The 20,166-nt window shown below is 30.9% G+C and overlaps 1 protein-coding gene across 2 annotated transcripts; it reads left to right on the top strand.

The window, feature by feature from the left end:
- The first annotated feature begins 6,986 nt into the window (after positions 1-6,986).
- On the top strand, positions 6,987-19,770 carry LOC113857718 (autophagy-related protein 2). Of its 2 annotated transcripts, XM_027489872.1 has the most exons (16): positions 6,987-7,356; positions 7,933-8,972; positions 9,524-9,672; positions 9,904-10,076; positions 10,227-13,409; positions 13,511-13,623; positions 14,066-14,279; positions 14,637-14,750; positions 15,270-15,377; positions 15,455-15,587; positions 17,285-17,478; positions 17,793-17,989; positions 18,113-18,191; positions 18,254-18,378; positions 18,742-18,860; positions 19,623-19,770. In XM_027489872.1, the coding sequence occupies exons 1-13, from the start codon at positions 7,150-7,152 to the stop codon at positions 18,180-18,182; spliced, it is 5,895 nt and encodes a 1,964-aa protein (XP_027345673.1). In that variant the 5' UTR covers positions 6,987-7,149; the 3' UTR covers positions 18,183-18,191; positions 18,254-18,378; positions 18,742-18,860; positions 19,623-19,770. The 2 variants fall into 2 exon arrangements, with proteins under 2 accessions (XP_027345673.1, XP_027345674.1); XM_027489873.1 differs by lacking the exons at positions 17,285-17,478; positions 17,793-17,989; positions 18,113-18,191; ... (1 more) ...; positions 18,742-18,860; positions 19,623-19,770 and adding an exon at positions 15,928-15,972 and having other exon boundaries at positions 15,504-15,587.
- The last annotated feature ends 396 nt before the right edge of the window (positions 19,771-20,166 follow it).

Here is a 20,166-nt window from a genome sequence, read left to right as displayed (position 1 = left end):
TACGTCATAAAACATAAATTTAAGCAGAAATAGTATAATGATGAAATAGAAACAATATCAAACTAAACGTAATTACAAAAATGTACTAAACAAAGACGTAATTGTAGGAACAAGAAACATAAAATGAAACTGGAAATAAATTACAGAAAAAGTAAACGTACAACTTTAGCAATGAACAACAACAGTTGTGTGTCTCTTGGTAGCTGATGTCTGACTCAGTACAGAATTTCAGCGTGTAAAGAGTTTTAGGTGCAGTGTCTGGATGCAAAAAGTCGTCCTCCAAAATATGAAACTTTGTAATATTTATATGCGGTTTATCTCAACCTCTCTCCTTCTTTTACGGATATTTCTTGGTAACTGCCTTTTGTGCGTAATTCTTTTCAATTTCTATTGCTATTATCCACAACCGTTCATGATCGTGCCTTCTCGATAATTGTTGTTGCCCACAATCGTTTCTTTGTGCCTACGATTCCTTGATCTTCAACTGGTGTTAATTGTTGGTAACCATTCCTTTTATAGTCGCTTCAAACTTTGTGATTTTTTGTCATGTTTTCTCACTTCTTGGACTCCATCTTGCATATAGGCCATAGAATAAATTTCTTGTCATTTTATGTTTTGAAAAATTTTGAGGAAACCTGTCAAAAAACTCTTGTAGACTTAGAACAATTTTTTTGTCAATTATTGCTTTTGTCTGATTTTGAGGAAAATTTGTGAGCTCATTTAGTCTCGTGGACTTAGAATAATTTTTCTTATCGATTCTATTTTCAACAAGTTATGAGCTCCTTTCAATTTGGGGGCTTGAAAATTTCAAAACTCCTCGAAAATCAATACTCTTTTCGACAAAAATTAAGGTTCCTCTCAAGACCTTCCAAAATTTCTCAAAATTAAGCCTTCTTTTTGACAAAGAATGGGACTTAGAACAATTTTTTTGTTGATTCTTGTTTTTGACTGATTCTAAGCAAAATTTGTGAGCTCATCTAGTCTCGTGAACTTAAAATAATTTTTCTAATTGATTCTAGTTTAAACAAGTTATGAGCTCCTTTCAATTTGGGGGCTTGAAAATCCTAAAACTCCTTGAAAATCAATACTCTTTTCGAAAGAAATTAAGATTCCTCTCAAGACCTTCCAAAATTCTTCAAAATTAAGCATTTTTTTTGACAAAGAATGAGACTTTTCTTATAACCTTCAAAAACTCTTCAAAATGTAGACTTCTTTTCAATAAAAAATGAGGCTCTTATGTTCGTCTTCATAGAAACATGTCAAAAAGTAATTTCTTCAATGAGATTTTTAAGACTTAAATATTTTCACAAGTCCATACTCGTCAAAGTGTAGGAACCTAGGGTTTTTTCATTTTAGTCGAAAGATATATCCATGATAACTGTTTTTGATGTATGTTTCTCCTTAAAAAGACATAGTTTATTTTTTATCACGAAAGTGGTAAGGATTTTTATAATTTAAAAAATTTTCCTTTCTCCAAACAACTTGGCAAGGAATTGGGTCTTGTAAGTTAGGAAGATTCACATTAGATATGCAATTAGAAAATTTGTTCTAGTCAAGACAAAGAGAGCATGTGGGTCAAATAGATGAAAAAATAGAAGTGTAATGATTAATATCAAAATAGCAACGTAATGTGGAGACCATTGTGCCATGTAACTTATTAACATATCACTCCTTTAGTTCTTTTAAATTTCATTTAATGAAAATAAAAACTAACATGATATTTTTTAAAAATTTAACAACTTTCAAAACGCATCAAAATTTCAGGGAAAAGGTGGGGTATTCACAATTCGTATTTATATATTCTTTTATATTTTCTTAATTCATTAATATAAAATTTTATTATCTTGAGAAGAAAAATGCTATTAACATAGTTATTAATTAAAGTTTACTAAAAATTATAAAATTTATCTCTAAGTATTACCTTTTCTCATTTGTAATTTTTTTCATATTTTTATAATTTTTATTAAATTTTAGTCAATAAATAAAAATGTGTTAGAAGATTTATAGATATAATGATATATATATTTACACGACGTGATCATGAAAACATTGTGTAATATACTGTATCTTAAGAATACTACTATTTTCGTATTATAGATAAGTCATCACTCTTAAAAGTAAAAACATTAATGTGAGAACTAATGCAGCATGTGTATTAAAAAGTTAACTTTCATTTAGCAAAAAAAGTAAAAATAAAAAGTTAACTTTCAAATATTTGAAATCTTTTTTCATATCGGTCTTATTATAATTTAATATACATTAATTTATTCGTGTAATATAACTTTAAAGATCCTTATATCATATTCATATTTATCAATCAATTTAAGATTTTCAATTTCAGATCCTTGATCACATCAAACTGCATATTAAACTTGTCAAATATTGTATTAAATTGACTAAAAATAATGTTTTAAACATCACATGAAAATAGATGCTTGAATCTTTGATACAACTCAGATTTCTTTAATCTTTACAACAGCAACAATTATAATAGATATGAATAATTTTTTCAAGGATTCATTTGTTCACAAAACCTGCCTACGCAAATAACCAATACCACAACGCAGTGTTATTTTGAAAAGCAAATTATGATTTTGAAACCCACAAATTTCGGGACTAAAAATCCAACATAAACTTTAGTCTTAGAAGTTTTTCTTGCAATACTCCACCATATCTTGCTATAACTCAAATGTGTTATGGGTTATAAAACCCCAAAGGCATCAGATCAGCTAAGTTAGGCTTAGACCCTCCTGAAAGGTCAAAATAATCATTGCCTCACATCTAAAGAATGCAAGATTATTATATGTCAGTTCATCAAGGAAAATTCGAGTAATCGAAACAAATGCTAGAAACTTGCTTATAGCTACACTAACAAATAAATACATATACGGGTTTCTAATTATGAATGACCTTTCAAGATTCTGATCAAGCAAAAGTTCAAGGAAAGCGTTGTAAGAGTTAAATGAGAAAAATGTCAAATGAATTAAGAACTTAAAATATAGACTCCATTATCAATTTTGAATGATTAAAAAAAATAATGTATATTGAAATTTTTTATTAGCTTCAAAATTATACTGATTTTATTAATTTATTACTTTATTTTTATTAAAGTCTTTTGTGGAAAAATAATTAATATTTGTATATCAATTTTTTAAAAAAAATTGTGATAAACTTTATAAAAAATTATAATTAGGATTAGAGGAAATAAATGAGTATTTTTTTTTATACGATTACCTTCTTTTCTGTTATTAACGAGTATCTATATATATAAAAAAAAATGTATAATTCAATTTTTAAAGCTGAATTTAAGCACTAAAAATAGTAAGATTTATCTAAAAATATTTATCATACTTTTATAATTTTAATACAATAAATATTATTTTAATAAAATCTTATAAATTTAATCCTTAAAATTGAGGTTAATAATATATATATAAATAAATGCTAATACCTGTCATTAAAACATTGGTTAAAAATAAAAATATTAATTATATATTTTTTATCATGACTTTGAACCTGTTGAATAGAAAAAAATTTTAAAATCTTCAAGAATTAAAAACACCTAAACTTCAGTGTCGTAAGAAATAGCAAGAGATTGCTATAAAAAAAATAATTAGAAAGGAAGGGATGGTAAAAGTATTCTCAACTTATTCGTTAGTAAAATATAATTTTGAAGAAAATAATATAAGTGACATTAACTTTAAATAAATTTAATTGCAATAGAAAATGCAATGATAAAGAAAATACAAAATTATTAAATTTATACATCTAAATATACATCTAAATATAGAATTCTCGTAACAAGATCAAAACTTTAGAATTAGATTGAATAAAATTTACTTAGTATATTGTGATACTAGGAATAGATTTTAATATGTGAATTATTCTTTAACACTTGTTTTTAATGTTAGATGATTCATTGAATATTTAGAGAATCACTATTAAATAAATACTCATAGAAACCTTGTATGTAAAGAATTAATATAAGGTTATGTAACAGTGTTGCATATGCTTTTATAGAATAGTTTTTAATGTATTAAATCGTCATAATAAAGAGGAGAATGAATGATGAAGTCCAATGTTAACTTTAAATTTATGCATTTCAACACTTATATTATTTCTATTTTACTTATATTTATTATCTTTAATCTTCTAAAATTTTAACTAATAGATACATTTACAAATATAAATAATTTCGGTCAGATATTTTAATTAGAATAATAAAAATTATAATAATATCTACTAATCTTTAAAAAGGACGATAATTTTATTTGTAATTATTTATGCGATTAATTGACACATTTATTAAAAGATCAACAAACTCTTAGGTGTATTTTAGATAAAAAAAATTATTAAAATTATTATAAACAACTAATGAATAAAAATATGATAAATTTATAAGCATAATAAACATTAAAAATAAAATAGTAATTATACTTAATTAACTCTTCAAAGAGCTAATACATTATTTTTGTTGAGATTCTCATATTCTACTACCATAAAATAATATATTTATGTTGTTCAATAATAAAAAAAAAATCTATGATAAAGACCAATGCTAGACCTATATTAGAGAGTAAGAATCATAAGACATAATCAATCAAATAAATTAAGAAAAATTATACATGATAACTTTAAATGTTACTAGGAATATTGGGCTTAAAAAAAGAAAAATTTGCTTCCAAACCTTTAATTTAAATTGCTATGCAATTCAAAAAGCATAAGTCTACTCAAAGATTAATCCAAAAAATAATTTATTAGAAAGTATTTAGTCAAAAACAAAGTGTGACTTAAGTTGATGTTGATGCATACCATCAACTTTGTTGTACTACTGCAGTACACCTTCATTCAAACAAGGAAAAAATGAAAGGAGGGAAACCAAAGAATAAGGCTATGCTTTGAAGGGTTTGAAATCAATATGGGAAACCATTACAAATTGAGTATTTAACTTAAAAGTAGTGCAGTAAAACTTCTTTTAGGCAAAAGAGAGTAGCATCAACTGTCAAACAAAAAGTAGTAGCATAAATCAATTCTTAAGCACAAATTTAACAAGTAATGGTTCGAAGTTTTATTTTAAACTTGACAAATCAACAGTGTCTCAATACAAAATTTACAATGATATGTGTATAAACCTTTTCTCTAAGAACTTAAAAAATTAGAGACTTATCTAGTTTTCGATCAAGAGTTTCTCTAAGAATACAATACTAAAACATATATTTCTTTAGAAAGAATGTCATAACACACTCTCTAAACAATGATATATATATATATATATATATAAACTTTGATCCAAAAACTTCTAAAATCTATTAATATATATAAATTTTGGTCCAAAAACTTCTTAAATCTATTAAGGTATATTTTATTTAAGACAAATGAAACATATTTTCTTTAACAAAATCAAATGAAGGAAAAAAAAATGTCAACGAAGATGGGAGAAAACAACAAAGATTAGTCAATCACTTAATATTTTTTTTATATAAAGTATTACAATAATTTTAAAATAACTATTTAAATTCTCTCACTTATGTGCAAATTGACAAAAATAATTTTTATTTATAATAATTAATAATAAAAATTATAACCAAAATATGATTTTATTAAATTTATTTTAGAAATATCTTTGACTAATAAATTATAAATTTAATTAAAATATATTAACAGTATAAATATTTTTATGTTTTCTCTCAATTATAAATTACTATATCATTAAAAATATTAATTCTTTATATATTATTTTATTATTTAAATTTTAATATTATAATATTTTTATGTTTATTTATTTGGTATGATAATGAAATACTATACATTATAATTAAAGAGGAAAAACTGAAAAAAATAACAAAATAATAATCAAATTTACAGTGTAAATCTTGAAATTATAAAATAAAGATATAATCTTACTTAAATAATGCAATAAAATAAGAATAAGAATATAATTTATTATTATCATTATTAGTGGCGGTGTACTTTTAAAATATCATAAAACATATTATAATATTTTCAAACATGAAAATGTAAAAGCTTTTTAGGAATTTTAAAAAGAATCTTAAAATTTGTTGAGAAAATAGAAAATTAAAAACTAAAGTATTTTATTAAAATGGTTGTGTATATATAACGTTGCTTTAATTATTTATTTAATGAAAATAATTATATTATATTATATATAATTTATCATATTTATATTTTATTTTGACTAATAATATATGTACCAAAAATTTATAATTATATACAGTCAAAATAAAAGATAAATAATATATATATATAAATATATATTATTAATATTTTTGACAAATGTAGTTGAAGAAAAAGTAAGGTGAGAAAGAGAATAAAATTATGATTACTTTATGAGTTAGTTTTTAAATTAAAGAAAATTATTTTAATATACATAAATCATATTAAGATAAATATATTTATTTAATATTGTTAATAATTAATTTTATTACCTATTATAAATCTTTAATAATATTTAAAAATAAAATAATTATTTATTGGTTATAAAGAAAATAATAAAATATAAATTATAATTTGTACGGCCTATAAAATAATGAATAAAAGTATTTACGTACGTAACTATAATAATTGAATAAAATATATTGTAATTAAAGACAAAAATAATAAAATATAGATAAATTAATAGTAAAAAGTGAATAATAATTAAAAATTAAGGACTTTATATATATATATATTATTTAATATATTTTTAATGTTTTAATTAAAAATTTATTTTGATTTAATAATAGTTAAGTTATACAATGTAAAAAGAAAAACAAACTCATTAGTTCGTAAAAAAGCTTGTTTATTTGCCAATAATTAACAGAGTTTTTAACAGAAAGAGCTGATTTTAAAAAGCGAAAATTAAAATTTAGTTGAGCTGGAGCAGAAGAAGTTGGAGGCGAAAACGGAAAGAAAGGACGAAAAAGTAGATGGTAGAATCCATTTTTTTAGTTTAACTTTTAAATTAAAAATTCGTTCCTATTCATCCCACAACTTCGTGGTTGCGTGCCTTCGTATGGAGCTTTATGGTTCGTCGCCGCCACCCCCAAACATCGCAAGCCCTCCGATTTCACCGTTCCTATCTCCTAATTTCGTCTGCGAACCCTAATTGGCCCCAACCTCCGCCCAATTCCCCTTTCCGCAACCGCAACCATGTTCCCGTGGCGGAACATTGCCAAGTCAGCGGAGGCCACCTTCTCCCGTTGGGCCCTTAAGAGGGTTTGCAAATTCTTCCTCAAGAAGAAATTGGGACAGTTCATTCTCGGCGACATCGACCTCGACCAGCTCGATGTTCAACTCTCCCAAGGCACCATTCAGCTCACCGATCTTGCTCTCAACGTCGACTTCATAAACGCCAAGGTTATAATGCTCGCCTTCTCTTTTTTCTCTTCCTCAATTTTGTTTCCTTATCGGAAATTCCTAGGACTAGGCATTTCTGTTGTTTATTTTAATTGATAAAATGAGACACGGTGCCTGTTTCCTCTTCATATACCGTTGGCTGCAATACTTTGAGTTGCCTAAGCGATGAATGGTTAGATTAATTAATAGTGAAAGAATGAAGCTTTGTGCATGTGAATGTATGAAATGAAAGCATACAATAGTGTTAACAACACCCAAGAGATCAGCCAAAGACTAAAATTTAGTTAGTTTACACACACACAAATACTGATATAATTGGATCAAGGTTAGGATATAAAGTTATGTGGCCTTTAAGCTAATAATATATAACTTTGGCCATCTTGGTGAAGTTAAATGGTGGTTGTCATAGGAATAATAATGTGACTTCTTAATGCTGGGTATGTTTTATAGCAAAGTAGCTCTAAGGTTATTTTTATTGAATTTGAAGATGTTCTCAGTTCAAAATCATCAAGAGTATTTGTTTATTTATTTATTTATTTCATTAGCTTATTGCTTTACTTTGCTCATGTTTAACAGTTTAGCAAGACATCAACTCTAATGGTCAAAGAAGGATCCATTGGCTACCTGTTGATTAAAATGCCTTGGAGTGGTAAAGGTTGTGAGGTTGAAGTGAATCAGCTTGAATTAGTAGTTTCTCCATGCACAGATAAAATCTCAACTAGTGAAGATGAAACTTGTGGCTCTGACATTAGTGATGATTGTCGCCTTAAATGTAGCTCAACACGGACTGACCATGAAATAGCAGATGATGCTCTGAAGTCAACTTCAGTGGATGTTCATGAAGGTGTGAAAACAATTGCAAAGATGATAAAGTGGTTGCTCACAAGCTTCCATGTTAAAATAACAAATGTAATTATTGCATTTGATCCATCCTTAGACAATGAAGACAATAAAGCACATTGTCATCAGACCTTAGTTCTTCGGATTTCTGAAATACAATGTGGAACTAGTCTGTCTGAAGATGCTGATTCAAATGTTGATGTCCTTGGAATAAGCCAGTTAACAAACTTTGTAAAGTTTCATGGAGCAGTTCTCGAGCTTCTGAAAATAGATGATGAAGATAACCATTTATACTTTCAACATGCATCAGAAGCAGGATGTGGTGAACCTGTTTTGGGGTCAAATAAAGCCACATGTCCAGTCATGACTGGGAAACAAGGTGGATTTGGTGGAAGCGTAAAATTAAGCATTCCTTGGAAGAATGGTTCTTTGGACATTTGCAAGGTGGATGCTGATGTTTGTGTCGATCCCATAGTGTTAAGATTTCAACCTAGTGCAATTAAATGGTTATTGCAGTCATGGGAAACTCTTAAGAATCTGAATAATAATGGCAAAGGTTTCACAAATCACAACTTAAGAGGATCCACCCAATTAAATTCTACCAGTGAAATTATAACTGGCAATGGTAGTTTGCCTGTTGATTGCACTTCTTTGACCCAACCAGAAATCCTTGCGGAAGATTTGCTTCCCACTGCTCATCTTATATCAGATTGGGTGCCATTATCTTCTCATATAAATCATAAAGATGGTGTTCAAGAACTTGATTTTGGAGCAAGGTAGGTCTTTCTTCCCCTTTTAAAGAAATTGTAGTTGGCAGTCCTGGAGATCTTGACAAATGACAATTCTGAGAATTTTATTAAGTTTGACCAATTCACTTAACTTTGCAATCTAATCATTAGAATTTTCTATTTGTGCCATCTTGTTGAATGGCAAAGTTTCCTATGCTACTTTCAAATTAAACATTTGCTGTCAATCAATTGTCCCCTCTTAAAGAAAAAATGAAATTCTCCAGTTGAAACTATTTTAGTAGTCAAATATTTCTACTCGTTGCATGTGTTACAGATGAGTCTAAAGACTTTAACATGGTAGTATAATTTATGTTCATTGTATTATCAATTAAACTTTACAATTACTTTCAGGTGATTTCACTAATTTGTGTCCATTGTAAATTTTAATGTTCACAATGTCCCCTTATATCACTTCTGCAGGATAGATATTATGTACATGAGAGCTAAGTCAACTCTGTATTTTTAGTGTTTTATAGGTCTTTCTCTATTTATTGACTCTGACATCTCTGTTGATAATTCTGTTGTGGGATTTCCTGCAGTGTGGACCAGTTTTTTGAATGTTTTGATGGAATGAGAAATTCTCAATCAGCTTTAGGAAGCAGTGGGATGTGGAATTGGACATATTCAGTATTTAATGCTATTACTGCTGCATCCAGCCTTGCTTCTGGATCCTTGCATATTCCATCTGGTACTTGACTTCTCAACATATTCTTTTAAGTAGTTATTATGGAAAGTTCATATCTTCAATGTGTTTTCACTTGAACTTCATATATACAGTTCATTCTTGCATGTTCATTTTTTCATGTCTCTATATACGGGCAAAGATATGGAAGACTTCTGTTTCATGCAAAGTATATGTTTCCGTTAGATAGTTTGTTTGTTACTAACTTGTTTTTTATTTTATGATGTTAATAAACAGAACAACAACATATGGAAACCAATCTTAGAGCAACTTTTGCTGGAGTTTCTGTTGTTTTGTCCTTCTGTGATGATGAACAAAATCATTCTCTTGACCCTAAAATTGGTCACAAGGGTGGATTACAAATTGATTATCTTGGCGCAGAGTGCAATGACATCATTCTTGCTTTACAGGTAAATTTTGCTTCTGTGCATTCTCCCAAAACCCCTAGCGTTCTCTTTACCCATGGTGCTTGCTTTGTGAGACCTATCTACCTATATCTGCTGTCTGCCACCTGATTTTAAATAGATTTCTCAATTCTAAGTTCATTGTAATCTCAACAGGCATTTCCTCAAGGCATGACACTTGATGGAAAGGTGAAGCATATAGAAGTTGCTAATATCTTGAACACCGGAATTGATGCCAAAAATCAAAGTGCTTTGGTTCAACACATCCAAGCTAAGGTCCTTGATGCTCTCCCTTTGTCTACCTCTTACAATCTGGATTCACTTTCATTAATTGAGCCAGGTGCAACAGATTTTCCATTTGTAAATAATGATGGCTTGCTGAAAGTTACATTGTTTAGAACTTCTGGTGTTACAAATTGTAAATTTTCAATGCAATCAAGTTCACCAGATGGTCGTTTGACTGGGTTGACTTCATTCTCACTGAACTTGCCCCCATTTATTTTCTGGGTAATATTTTCTGTAATAAATGTGCTTATGAATCTGCTAGAGGAGGTTGAAAAATCACTTGAAGTGCATGATAAAGGAAAGGAAATTCTGTCTGAAGCCTCAAATAACAAGTGTGGATCATCTCAGAGTGATGTGAAGGAAGGTTCTAGTACCTGTGTGACATCCTTCTCCACAACAGAATGTGTGCATGGTGATATATCAATTACTAATGCAAGAGTGTTACTGTGTTTTCCTTCTAAAGGTGATGGGGATCATACTAATTCATATTCCTGGGAACAGTTTATTGCTCTTGATTTTACTTCATCATCACCTTTAAAGAAGGGTTGCACTGTGGATGATAGTCAAACTTCAAATGCAAATCTGGACAAAAGATTTCCTTCAGTTTCTGCACAATCTCTTCAATTGAATTTTTGTGATCTGGACATCTTCTTGATCACATCAACAAGTAATGAGAATGGTAGTAGAATCATCTCAAATGATGTGCAGAATAAGAAATTTTCTGCTAGTTGTTTCCTTTCTATTTTTCGTAGAAGGGGGTGTTTCTCTGTTGTTCGTGTTGTTAGGCAAGGGGGTCAAGTGACTGGTACTTGGATTGCTAAGAAAGCCAGATTATTTGCTAATTCCGAGCAATCAATGAGCAAAGATGATATTGGAGGAAGAGGGTATGAGTTTGCGTCTGCATCAAAGGTAAAATATATGGAAGATTGGAAATGCCAAACTCAGCAAGAGATGATTCTAAGCTCATCATTTCTCATGCATGTTCATCTATCTCAAGTTGTGATTAATGTGAATGATTCTCAGTATAAAGGCATACATCACCTTTTACTTCAGATGCTAAATTCATTGACATGTGTGACTTCTAAGGAAGTCAATGTTGAGAAGGAATCTTCTGTCTCACAATCGTCAGTATTTATGGAAAGTGATTCTGTAGAAATTCGTATTAATAGGGATACATCTGAGAGTATCAGAAGTTCAATCAAGAGTGAGCTTCCTGGAATGTGGCACCAATTCAGGTTGAAGGTTCAAAAGTTTGAGTTACTGTCTGTCACTAATACTGGTGGTGTTAAGGCTGCTAGTTTCTTCCGATTAACCCATGGTGAAGGCAAGTTGTGGGGGTTCATCACTGGAGTTCCTGATCATGAGTTTCTTCTGATTACATGTTGCAGCTCCTCTACGAAGCGTGGTGATGGAGGAGGTTCTAATGCATTATCTTCTAAATGTGCTGGTTCTGATATCATACATCTGTCTGATCCAGAGATTTCCTGTAATCTTACATCTATAACTGTCAGCTGTGGTACAGTTATTGCTGTAGGTGGGCGTTTGGATTGGTTTGATGCTATATCATCCTTTTTCAGTTTGCCTGCTTCTAATACCAAAGATGCAGGTGATACTAATACTTCAAAGAAGAAACGTAATCTCTCTTACACAACTTCTTTTGTTCTCAGCTTGATTGATATTGCTTTGAGTTACGAGCCCTATATGAAGAATCTTATGGTTCAGGGTGACGTCCTCAATTCAGAGTCTGGCTTTTCTTCTGTCAAAGATGTGTGGGAACAATGTGTTTCTTGTTTGTTGGCTGCATCCAACTTAACTCTTTCAAATTCATCTTCAGCAGATACAGTTCAAAGTGTTTTTGAAATCAGAGTGCAAGACGTGGGGCTTCTGCTTCATTTAATGTCAGAGATGAATTTTCTCTCTGGCATTTATAGTGTTGAACATCTTCGAAAAACTGGGTATGTTAAAATTGCTCAGGAGGCATTTATGGTGGCTATTTTGAAAACAAACTGTGTTAATGGTCTTCTTTGGGAGCTGGAATTGTCTAAATCTCACCTTTATGTGGAAACTTGCTATGATACAACTGCTAATCTGATTCGTTTGGCTGCTCAACTTCAGCAATTATTTGCCCCTGATGTGGAGGAATCTATTGTGCATTTGCAGAATAGGTGGGATAATGTTCAACAGGCACAACAAAGAAATGAATTTAAAAATGAAAGTAATAATCTCAGATGTGACTCAATGTCTTCAACTTCTGAACAGTGCTCCCCTAAAAAATTTTCAATGGATGGATCTAGTATAATCAGCTTGATGGATGAAATATGTGAAGATGCATTTCAAGTAAATAACGATAATACATGCCAATCTTATTCTGTTGAGTCAGGATTTTGCATGCCGCTTGATGGAAGCTTAATTGAGGTTGGTCAGATGAATTTGGATGAGCCTGAAGTTCTCTATCATGAATTAACTCTAACTGATTCAGTGCCTGTAATAGGACCAGAAGGTAGTCACACTGCATTTCTGCAAGAGGGTTGCTTACCAGAGATTATTGAAAGCTATTGTTTGTCTGATTTACACCCTCTGTCAGAGCTATCTTTAGGTGTACATTCTGATCAGCTTTCTAGACACAAATTGAGGAATGTGGCACATGGAGAGATTGAAAGAGGATGTGGTGGATGGTATGGGGGAACCCCTTTAAAAGTATTAGAAAACCACATTTCGGAGGAAAATGAACAAACTGGATTAGTAAAAGCTGCAGATCATCAACTTATGCTTGCATCTAATGATAGTTCATCACATAGTGAGACTTGTGGACGTGTAATTCTTAAGAAAATTGATATAAGATGGAGAATGTATGGTGGTTCTGACTGGCTTGACTCTGATAAAAATGGGCACCATTCTGGGAGAGACACATCTGTTTGCTTGGAACTTTCATTGTCTGGGATGAAATTTCAGTATGATATATTTCCAGTTGGTGGACTACGTGTATCTAAGATGTCTGTATCTGTTCAAGATTTTTATCTATATGACAGAAGCCAAGATGCACCTTGGATACTGGTAATCATGAAAGTTTGGTTGCTTTAAATTACATGACTTTACATCAAACATCTTGGAGTCTACAAGTTCTAGGTTTTAATATTTCTTTTTTTAATTGAAAGGTACTGGGATATTATAACTCAAAAGGTCATCCTAGGGAGTCTAATTCAAAAGCTTTTAAATTGGACTTAGAGGCAGTGAGACCAGATCCCCTTACTCCCCTTGAGGAGTACAGGTAAAGTGCTATAATACCATTCTGACATTTTTGTCGGTGATTATATAATCTATCTGTCTGTAAACCTCATAATCAGTTGTGACTGAAAATAGGCTGTAGCCTGACTGCCTGACTGGTTTGGGAATTGCTTCAACTTTCTTCAAGTAGTTGTGAACTTGTAGCTGGGGGACTCGGTCCTTGAGGCTACAAACATTTTGGTTATGGCTTATGATGTTTGCTGCCTGCTTCCTTATAGCTTTACATGGAAATTACATTGTTTATGACAATTTTCAGGGCTATCTATTTGTGTTATTATATATGTAGATATATTAGATAACCTGATGTTTCTTCACAACTAAAGTCCACGTGATGGCATTCCCTAAAAATTTTTAAATAATATATTGGAAAAGTAAGTATGAAGTTCCTCATACATTAAGTAAGTGTTTCTCTTTCTCCTTTTCAGGTTAAACATTGCTTTTCTACCTATGCGATTACATCTACATCAATGTCAGCTTGATTGTCTTGTTAATTTCTTTGGGAGAAAAAACACATCGAGTGATCAGTTTCCTAATAATTGTCAAGATTCAGAGGCTTCAAAATCACCTGATAAGACTCAGAAGAGTAAAGATCTTGCATTTCATTCAATTGCACAAGAGGCACTGCTTCCTTACTTCCAGGCAAGTGGTGTTCTATAACGTGATAAAATTTATAATTTTTTGTTTTTTTATATTTTTGGACTGTATAGTGTTCTGTGCTGTGCCTGGAGGTTTATAAAGGAATATGAAAAATCCAATTTATATACCAATCAATCCAGTTTCTGAACTTAGCTGAAGAAATTTTATCCCTGATTCAATTGGACATGTTGCTCCCATCTATTTTGTCATTGTATTTTGGTGAGTATCAAGTTCAAGGAACACTTATGAATTTATGATCTAATAATCATCTGACATGATACAGGACATGTTAATTTTATAAGTTTTTTTTTTTTCCTAGTTGGTCATATTAATTTGTTCACATTTTAATTTTGGTTTCAGAAGCTAGATATATGGCCGATTCATGTTCGGGTGGATTACAGTCCCAGTCATGTAGATCTAGCAGCATTAAGACATGGAAAGTATGTAGAACTTGTAAATCTTGTCCCTTGGAAGGTAAATTTGCCTTTTTAATTTTTTATTGAATTTCTTTCTTATTTTTCATTACATTTTACTACCCTTCAGTGGACCCTGCCATGGTAGTAGCTTTATTTAGTTGTCTAATTACCCATCTTATCACCTGATGGGATCATTGTTGTAACAGTAGAACATCAATTTTTGCTATATTAATGGGCTGAGTACTAGTGACAGACAGGTTCTGTTTTTATTTAAGTTACAAGGGGTGTACAGTATTCCTCTATCTCCTAATTTTGTCAGTATCCAGATATTATTTCAAAACCACTCTCTTTTAAAGTGAGCTTCATGTGTATAGACACTCAGATATGAGGATTTTATATTACTGTCACAACGGCAACTCTGGTTGTGTCCTCTGAAAATCATCTAAATTTATTTCTGATAATTATTGTGAAAATAAATTCTTGTGATTTGTTGCCAAAAGTGAAATTTACATAAATATAAAATAGGTTCTTAGGGCATGTTGTTGGAATTCTATGATAATGTTTGTATAATTCCCAGGGGGTTGAACTTAACCTGAAACATGTTCATGCTTCTGGCATCTATGGTTGGGCCAGTGTTTGTGAAACTACTGTAGGGGAGTGGTTGGAAGATATATCTCAGAATCAGGTATGCTAACTGGGATTATATTCTTTGATCTCAGGATTACTTTTGAGCCCTTTTCATTTATGATTTTCAATATGTAGATTCATAAATTACTGCGGGGGCTTCCTACTGTACGGTCATTGATTGCAGTTGGAGCTGGTGCTGCTAAGCTGGTCTCATCACCTGTAGAGAGCTACAAGAAGGAGCGGAGAGTGCTCAAGGGTATGCAGAGAGGTAGGTTAGATTGCTAGATATATCTTTGCTAGTTGTACCTGTATAATTTGGCTATATTGAGGATATAAAATCTAAGCTGCAATAGCAGAACTTATCATAATGTTTATCTGAGATATCTGTTGGTAATGCTGACATTTCTGAAAGTCAGTCCCATAAGTATTTATTTAGATATTGCAACTTTTATGGCTTTCATTATCTTTATGATTGACAATATCCTAATTTGTATCTTTCACTAAATATTTTCCTTCTTGATGAAAGATGAAACTGCTATCTTCAATTGTTTATGACAATAAGATTCTTCTGCTATCACTGAATCTAATATAATTATAGTTTCTTATAGTGTCAGCTGCAGTGACTGAACGATATGGTGGAATGGAGTTTAGTACCCTAGTTTCAATTAGTTATGAATACTGATTGATGCCAATCTCTAGTATTGCGTTTGGGGAATAATTGATTATTTGAAGTTTGTTATTTAACTAAAACTAATTTAAAAATTTATTATTTTTAAAGTTAACATTATAAAATTGTGGTGGACATTCTTAAATTGTGATAAGGATTTGCTGATTGCTTAGGTTGTCTGAAAATTCAAAAACAGGTTTTGATTTTCATTTTGAGAAGTTTAAAGTCTTTTTATTAGTAAGTGAATAAGCAGTTACCCATTAACCACACTTTCTTTATACATTGTTCGCTAGTTGCTTTGTTGTTACTGAACTATAAATATTCTTTATGAAAAATTCCTCATTTATAAAGAATGTTTTTTTGTTGTAAATAATATTCCATAAAATTTACTTGGTGGATGAAGCTGTCTTGATTGAGGAGTCAAGGATAGAGGTTAATTCTAAATTTAAACTTTTGAGATAAAATTGGACTTAAAGAGTTTTTGCTTGAGTAGAAAATAGAAACAAGAGAATATACATTGCAATTTCAGTAAGAAATGTAATGAAAATGCTTTGGAGGTTAAAATTGGAGATAATGTCATATCACAAGTTTCTTAGTTTAGGTATTTGAGATCTATTTTATAGAATGATTAGAACATTAACAAACATGTGTATCAGGTGATTAAAATGTTGAAATGTATCGATAGTTATTTATGACTACAAACTACCTATTAAGTTTAGAGGGAAGTTTTATCAAACTACAGTATAATCAACTATCTTTTATGGTAGTGAAGGTTGGAATAGACTTTATGTGAGAAGAGTGGGAGTAGTAAAAATGATAACGTTAAAATGGATGTGTGGTCACATGAAGAAATACAGGATAAGAAATAGTTGTATACAGGAAGAGATTGAAGTACCACATACTGAGGAGAAAATGACAAAATTGGTTAAGGTAGTTTCAACATGTGTAAAGGTCAATCGAGGCATCGCTGATTTTATTTCTTTAGCCCTATGCAAAGAGTAAAGATCGAAGGACCTCAGAGGAAGTCATCAAAAGAAATATCGTAATAAATATTTCTGAAAATTTGGTTTTAACATTGTTTGATTCATGTAGATGACTTTACCTAGTGAGATAAAACTTTGTTGTTGTTTGAATGTGGGACATGTAACTTTGGAGGACTAAATTGAGGTTACTCTTTTATAATAACTACTATTTGTATGGTTATAAAATTGTTTGATTTGTTTTCTGGATGCCTAAATTCTAATGTTAATTTGCCATAGTTTGAATCACTTTTCAGTAATGCTAAAAAATCTTTGTAGGTACAATTGCCTTTCTTCGTAGCATTTCTCTTGAAGCTGTTGGACTTGGAGTTCATCTAGCAGCTGGAGCCCATGACATTGCAGAATATATTCTCGCAAGCATACCTTCTCCAGTTCCTGTACCTGTAAAAGATAAATCAAAAACAAGTGTTCGATCTAATCAACCTAATGATGCCCAAGAAGGAATTCAGCAGGTGAAATGTCATGTATTGTGTTTCTCTTCTGTTATGCCTGTGTTACATGGAAGGTATAAAAAATGCATGTAGTAAAAATACACTAGATGAGTAGTTTGGAGTTGCTTGTGGCAAATTTAGCACCTATTTGTCTTGTTGCAACCATCTGTTTATTGTTTGGTAAGTTGCTTGTATCATCACATAATGTATGCTTAAATTTCAATTTACTGATTCCCTTGGACATGGGAACATTGATGCTTGGACAATAACAGAAATTCATTTTGGTCTGTAGTTTTTTCCTGACTATATTAAGGTTATTTCTTTTGAATTCACAGGCTTATGAGAGTCTTAGTGATGGCCTGGGGAAATCTGCTGCTGTGTTAGTTCAGAACCCCTTGAAAAAATTCCAGCGTGGTTCAGGTGCTGGACCTGCCTTGGCTGCTGCTGTTCGAGCAGTTCCTGCAGCTGCCATAGCTCCTGCTTCAGCTTGTGCCAGTGCTGTACACTGTACTCTCCTTGGATTTAGAAATAGGTCTGTCATAAAGTTGACTTGATTTTAAATGATTCTTTCTCAGTTGACAATTTCTTTTTTCAGTAGCTCTTGAATTCTCCGAAACTGGATATAACCATTGTTTTTCTCCCTCCCCCTTTGCAGCCTTGATCCTGAACGTAAAAAGGAGTCCATGGAGAAATATTGTCCAACACAACCCTGGGAAGAAGACTGATTAATGGTGCCGTTTTTGACATGTTATTTTGTCTTGTGATAAATGGCATTACAATTTTAACACTAAATATTTTTTAAAATCTGTTTGCAGAATTGCAGATTGTTATGTGAGGATTGACTTAGGTGATACAGCTTTACTGATCAAGCAGATTCAGAAGAGCATTTTTTAATCTGCTTGGCAGTCTCCCGTGTATCATGTGAGTTGGGCCCTCTCTTGTTAGAAGATAAGAAAAAATGCACTTTATCAATTGAAGTTAGGTGCATGAGAAAAAACTTTGGCCTGTTTATTTGAATGTCATTGCAAGATGATATGATAGCTACTATTGAACTGACATTTCTTTATGCTATTCTCTTTATGCATAAAACTTTCTGCTAAATGTATGAGTTATTTTTAAACATTGATTCCTGAACATTGTTTTTGGAGAGAGTATTTTTAGGAATAAAGTCATTTTTAAAGAGCTGTGACTTGTGTGTCTTAAGCTGTAGATTGAGTTCTTATTTATGCTTGAAGTGTTATTTGTGTCTCATTTCTCACTTCTAAATATGTGCATTGACTGCAGATGTACAGTAACAACCAGTCAGTTGATTCTTTTCTATCGGAGATTCAGAGTAATTGTATATGCTGTAAATATGGATGGTGCTTGTTAATCCTATTCTTATTCAAACGGATGTCATTGAGGTGTAATGACCCCATTGGTGTAGCTAGATGTACATAATAATATATTATCATTCTTTGAAAACCTTGATATCTTTGTATATTGCGTTTATTCATTGTAAATAGTGTATCTTGTTTAATACTCAGTAGTGTCCAATCATTTAATTTTACTTTGTGGTTAGTACAGGAACTGTTGATAATGCAGTCTCTTAATGATAAGGCAATTACATGTTGCCAATGATTGCTGGCAATGCTTTTCTGACAATAATGATGAAGAAATGCTTTTTTATTATTGCCAATTGCTGATTTGTGTAGTTAATTCTTTTATGTGCATTTTTTATCCGGAATAGGTGCTATTTGTACAAGATCTATTGAATTGTTGGCTCTTGGCCGTACTAGAGGCCTCATTTAAACTACGGCTGTAAATTCTTGTTTTCAACGAAAATTGGCTTACTAAAAGCGTGTACTGTAGAGATATGTTTTGGTCAACTTGTTCTATGTTTAGTAGTGTGGTATTAATAAGACAGGATAATGATTTATGCCATGGTGCATAAGGAAATTTCAACCATTGAGGAACAAACGTTAAGGGGTTGGATTTCAATAAATCTATGATTTGTTAATCATGTGCATGTCATATTAATTTGATTTTTAATTGAATTCAATAACGCGTGATTAGTATGGTCAATTTTATTTAGAGAAATAAAGGTTGTTATTGTTGTGCTTGTCATATTAATCATTAATTTTTTTGATCCAAGGTTGAGACTTTTACTTTATTTTTCTTTATAGTGAATAACCTCTGAGGAGGGAAATTTACTGCATAAAATGCGTCCACATACATCCCCCAGCTATTAAAGAAAGAAGTCGCAGTCACTTATAGCTTATTCCACGTCTTTCGTTGGAGCATAAGAATATAATTTGGTGGAAAACATACCTTCTCACCCCCGAACTTAAAAGTTTGTATGTTTCTTTTTTGATTCAAGTACGTCAGTATCGGGGTGGTTACTTTTTAGTCCCTTCTTCCCTTTTTGTGCCATTTGCACATTCTATTATTTTTTGAAATTTAATTTTCCGAGGCATGTATTATACCTTTCTGAGTTAAATTTTGAAAGTCATTTGTAAATCATTTTAAATTTTTTAAGGTAATTTATATTTTTTAGAAATTAAATATAGAAAGTTAGTTATATATCACTTCTGGAATTTAATTTTAAAAGTGATTTTATACCTTCCAAAAAATTATATTCTGAAAGTAATTTATAAACGACTTTTGAAATTTGATTTTTAGAATCTACTAAGCACATTTTTAGAAATTAAACTTTAAAAATGATAATAG

Source organism: Abrus precatorius, unplaced genomic scaffold (genome assembly GCF_003935025.1).
Source record: "Abrus precatorius isolate BTA unplaced genomic scaffold, Abrus_2018 Scaffold2, whole genome shotgun sequence".
NCBI classification, from domain to species: domain Eukaryota; kingdom Viridiplantae; phylum Streptophyta; class Magnoliopsida; order Fabales; family Fabaceae; genus Abrus; species Abrus precatorius.
The sequence above is the reverse complement of the archived record's forward strand: the minus strand, read 5'-3'. Positions and strand labels throughout refer to the sequence as shown.

Coding starts and splice junctions, on each gene's coding strand:
- LOC113857718 (XM_027489872.1), top strand. CDS start 7,150: ATGTTCCCGTGGCGGAACATTGCCAAGTCAGCGGAGGCCACCTTCTCC. Junction 14,751..15,269: donor TAAATCTTGTCCCTTGGAAG/GTAAATTTGCCT, acceptor TATAATTCCCAG/GGGGTTGAACTTAACCTGAA. Junction 17,990..18,112: donor CTCCTTGGATTTAGAAATAG/GTCTGTCATAAA, acceptor CCCCCTTTGCAG/CCTTGATCCTGAACGTAAAA.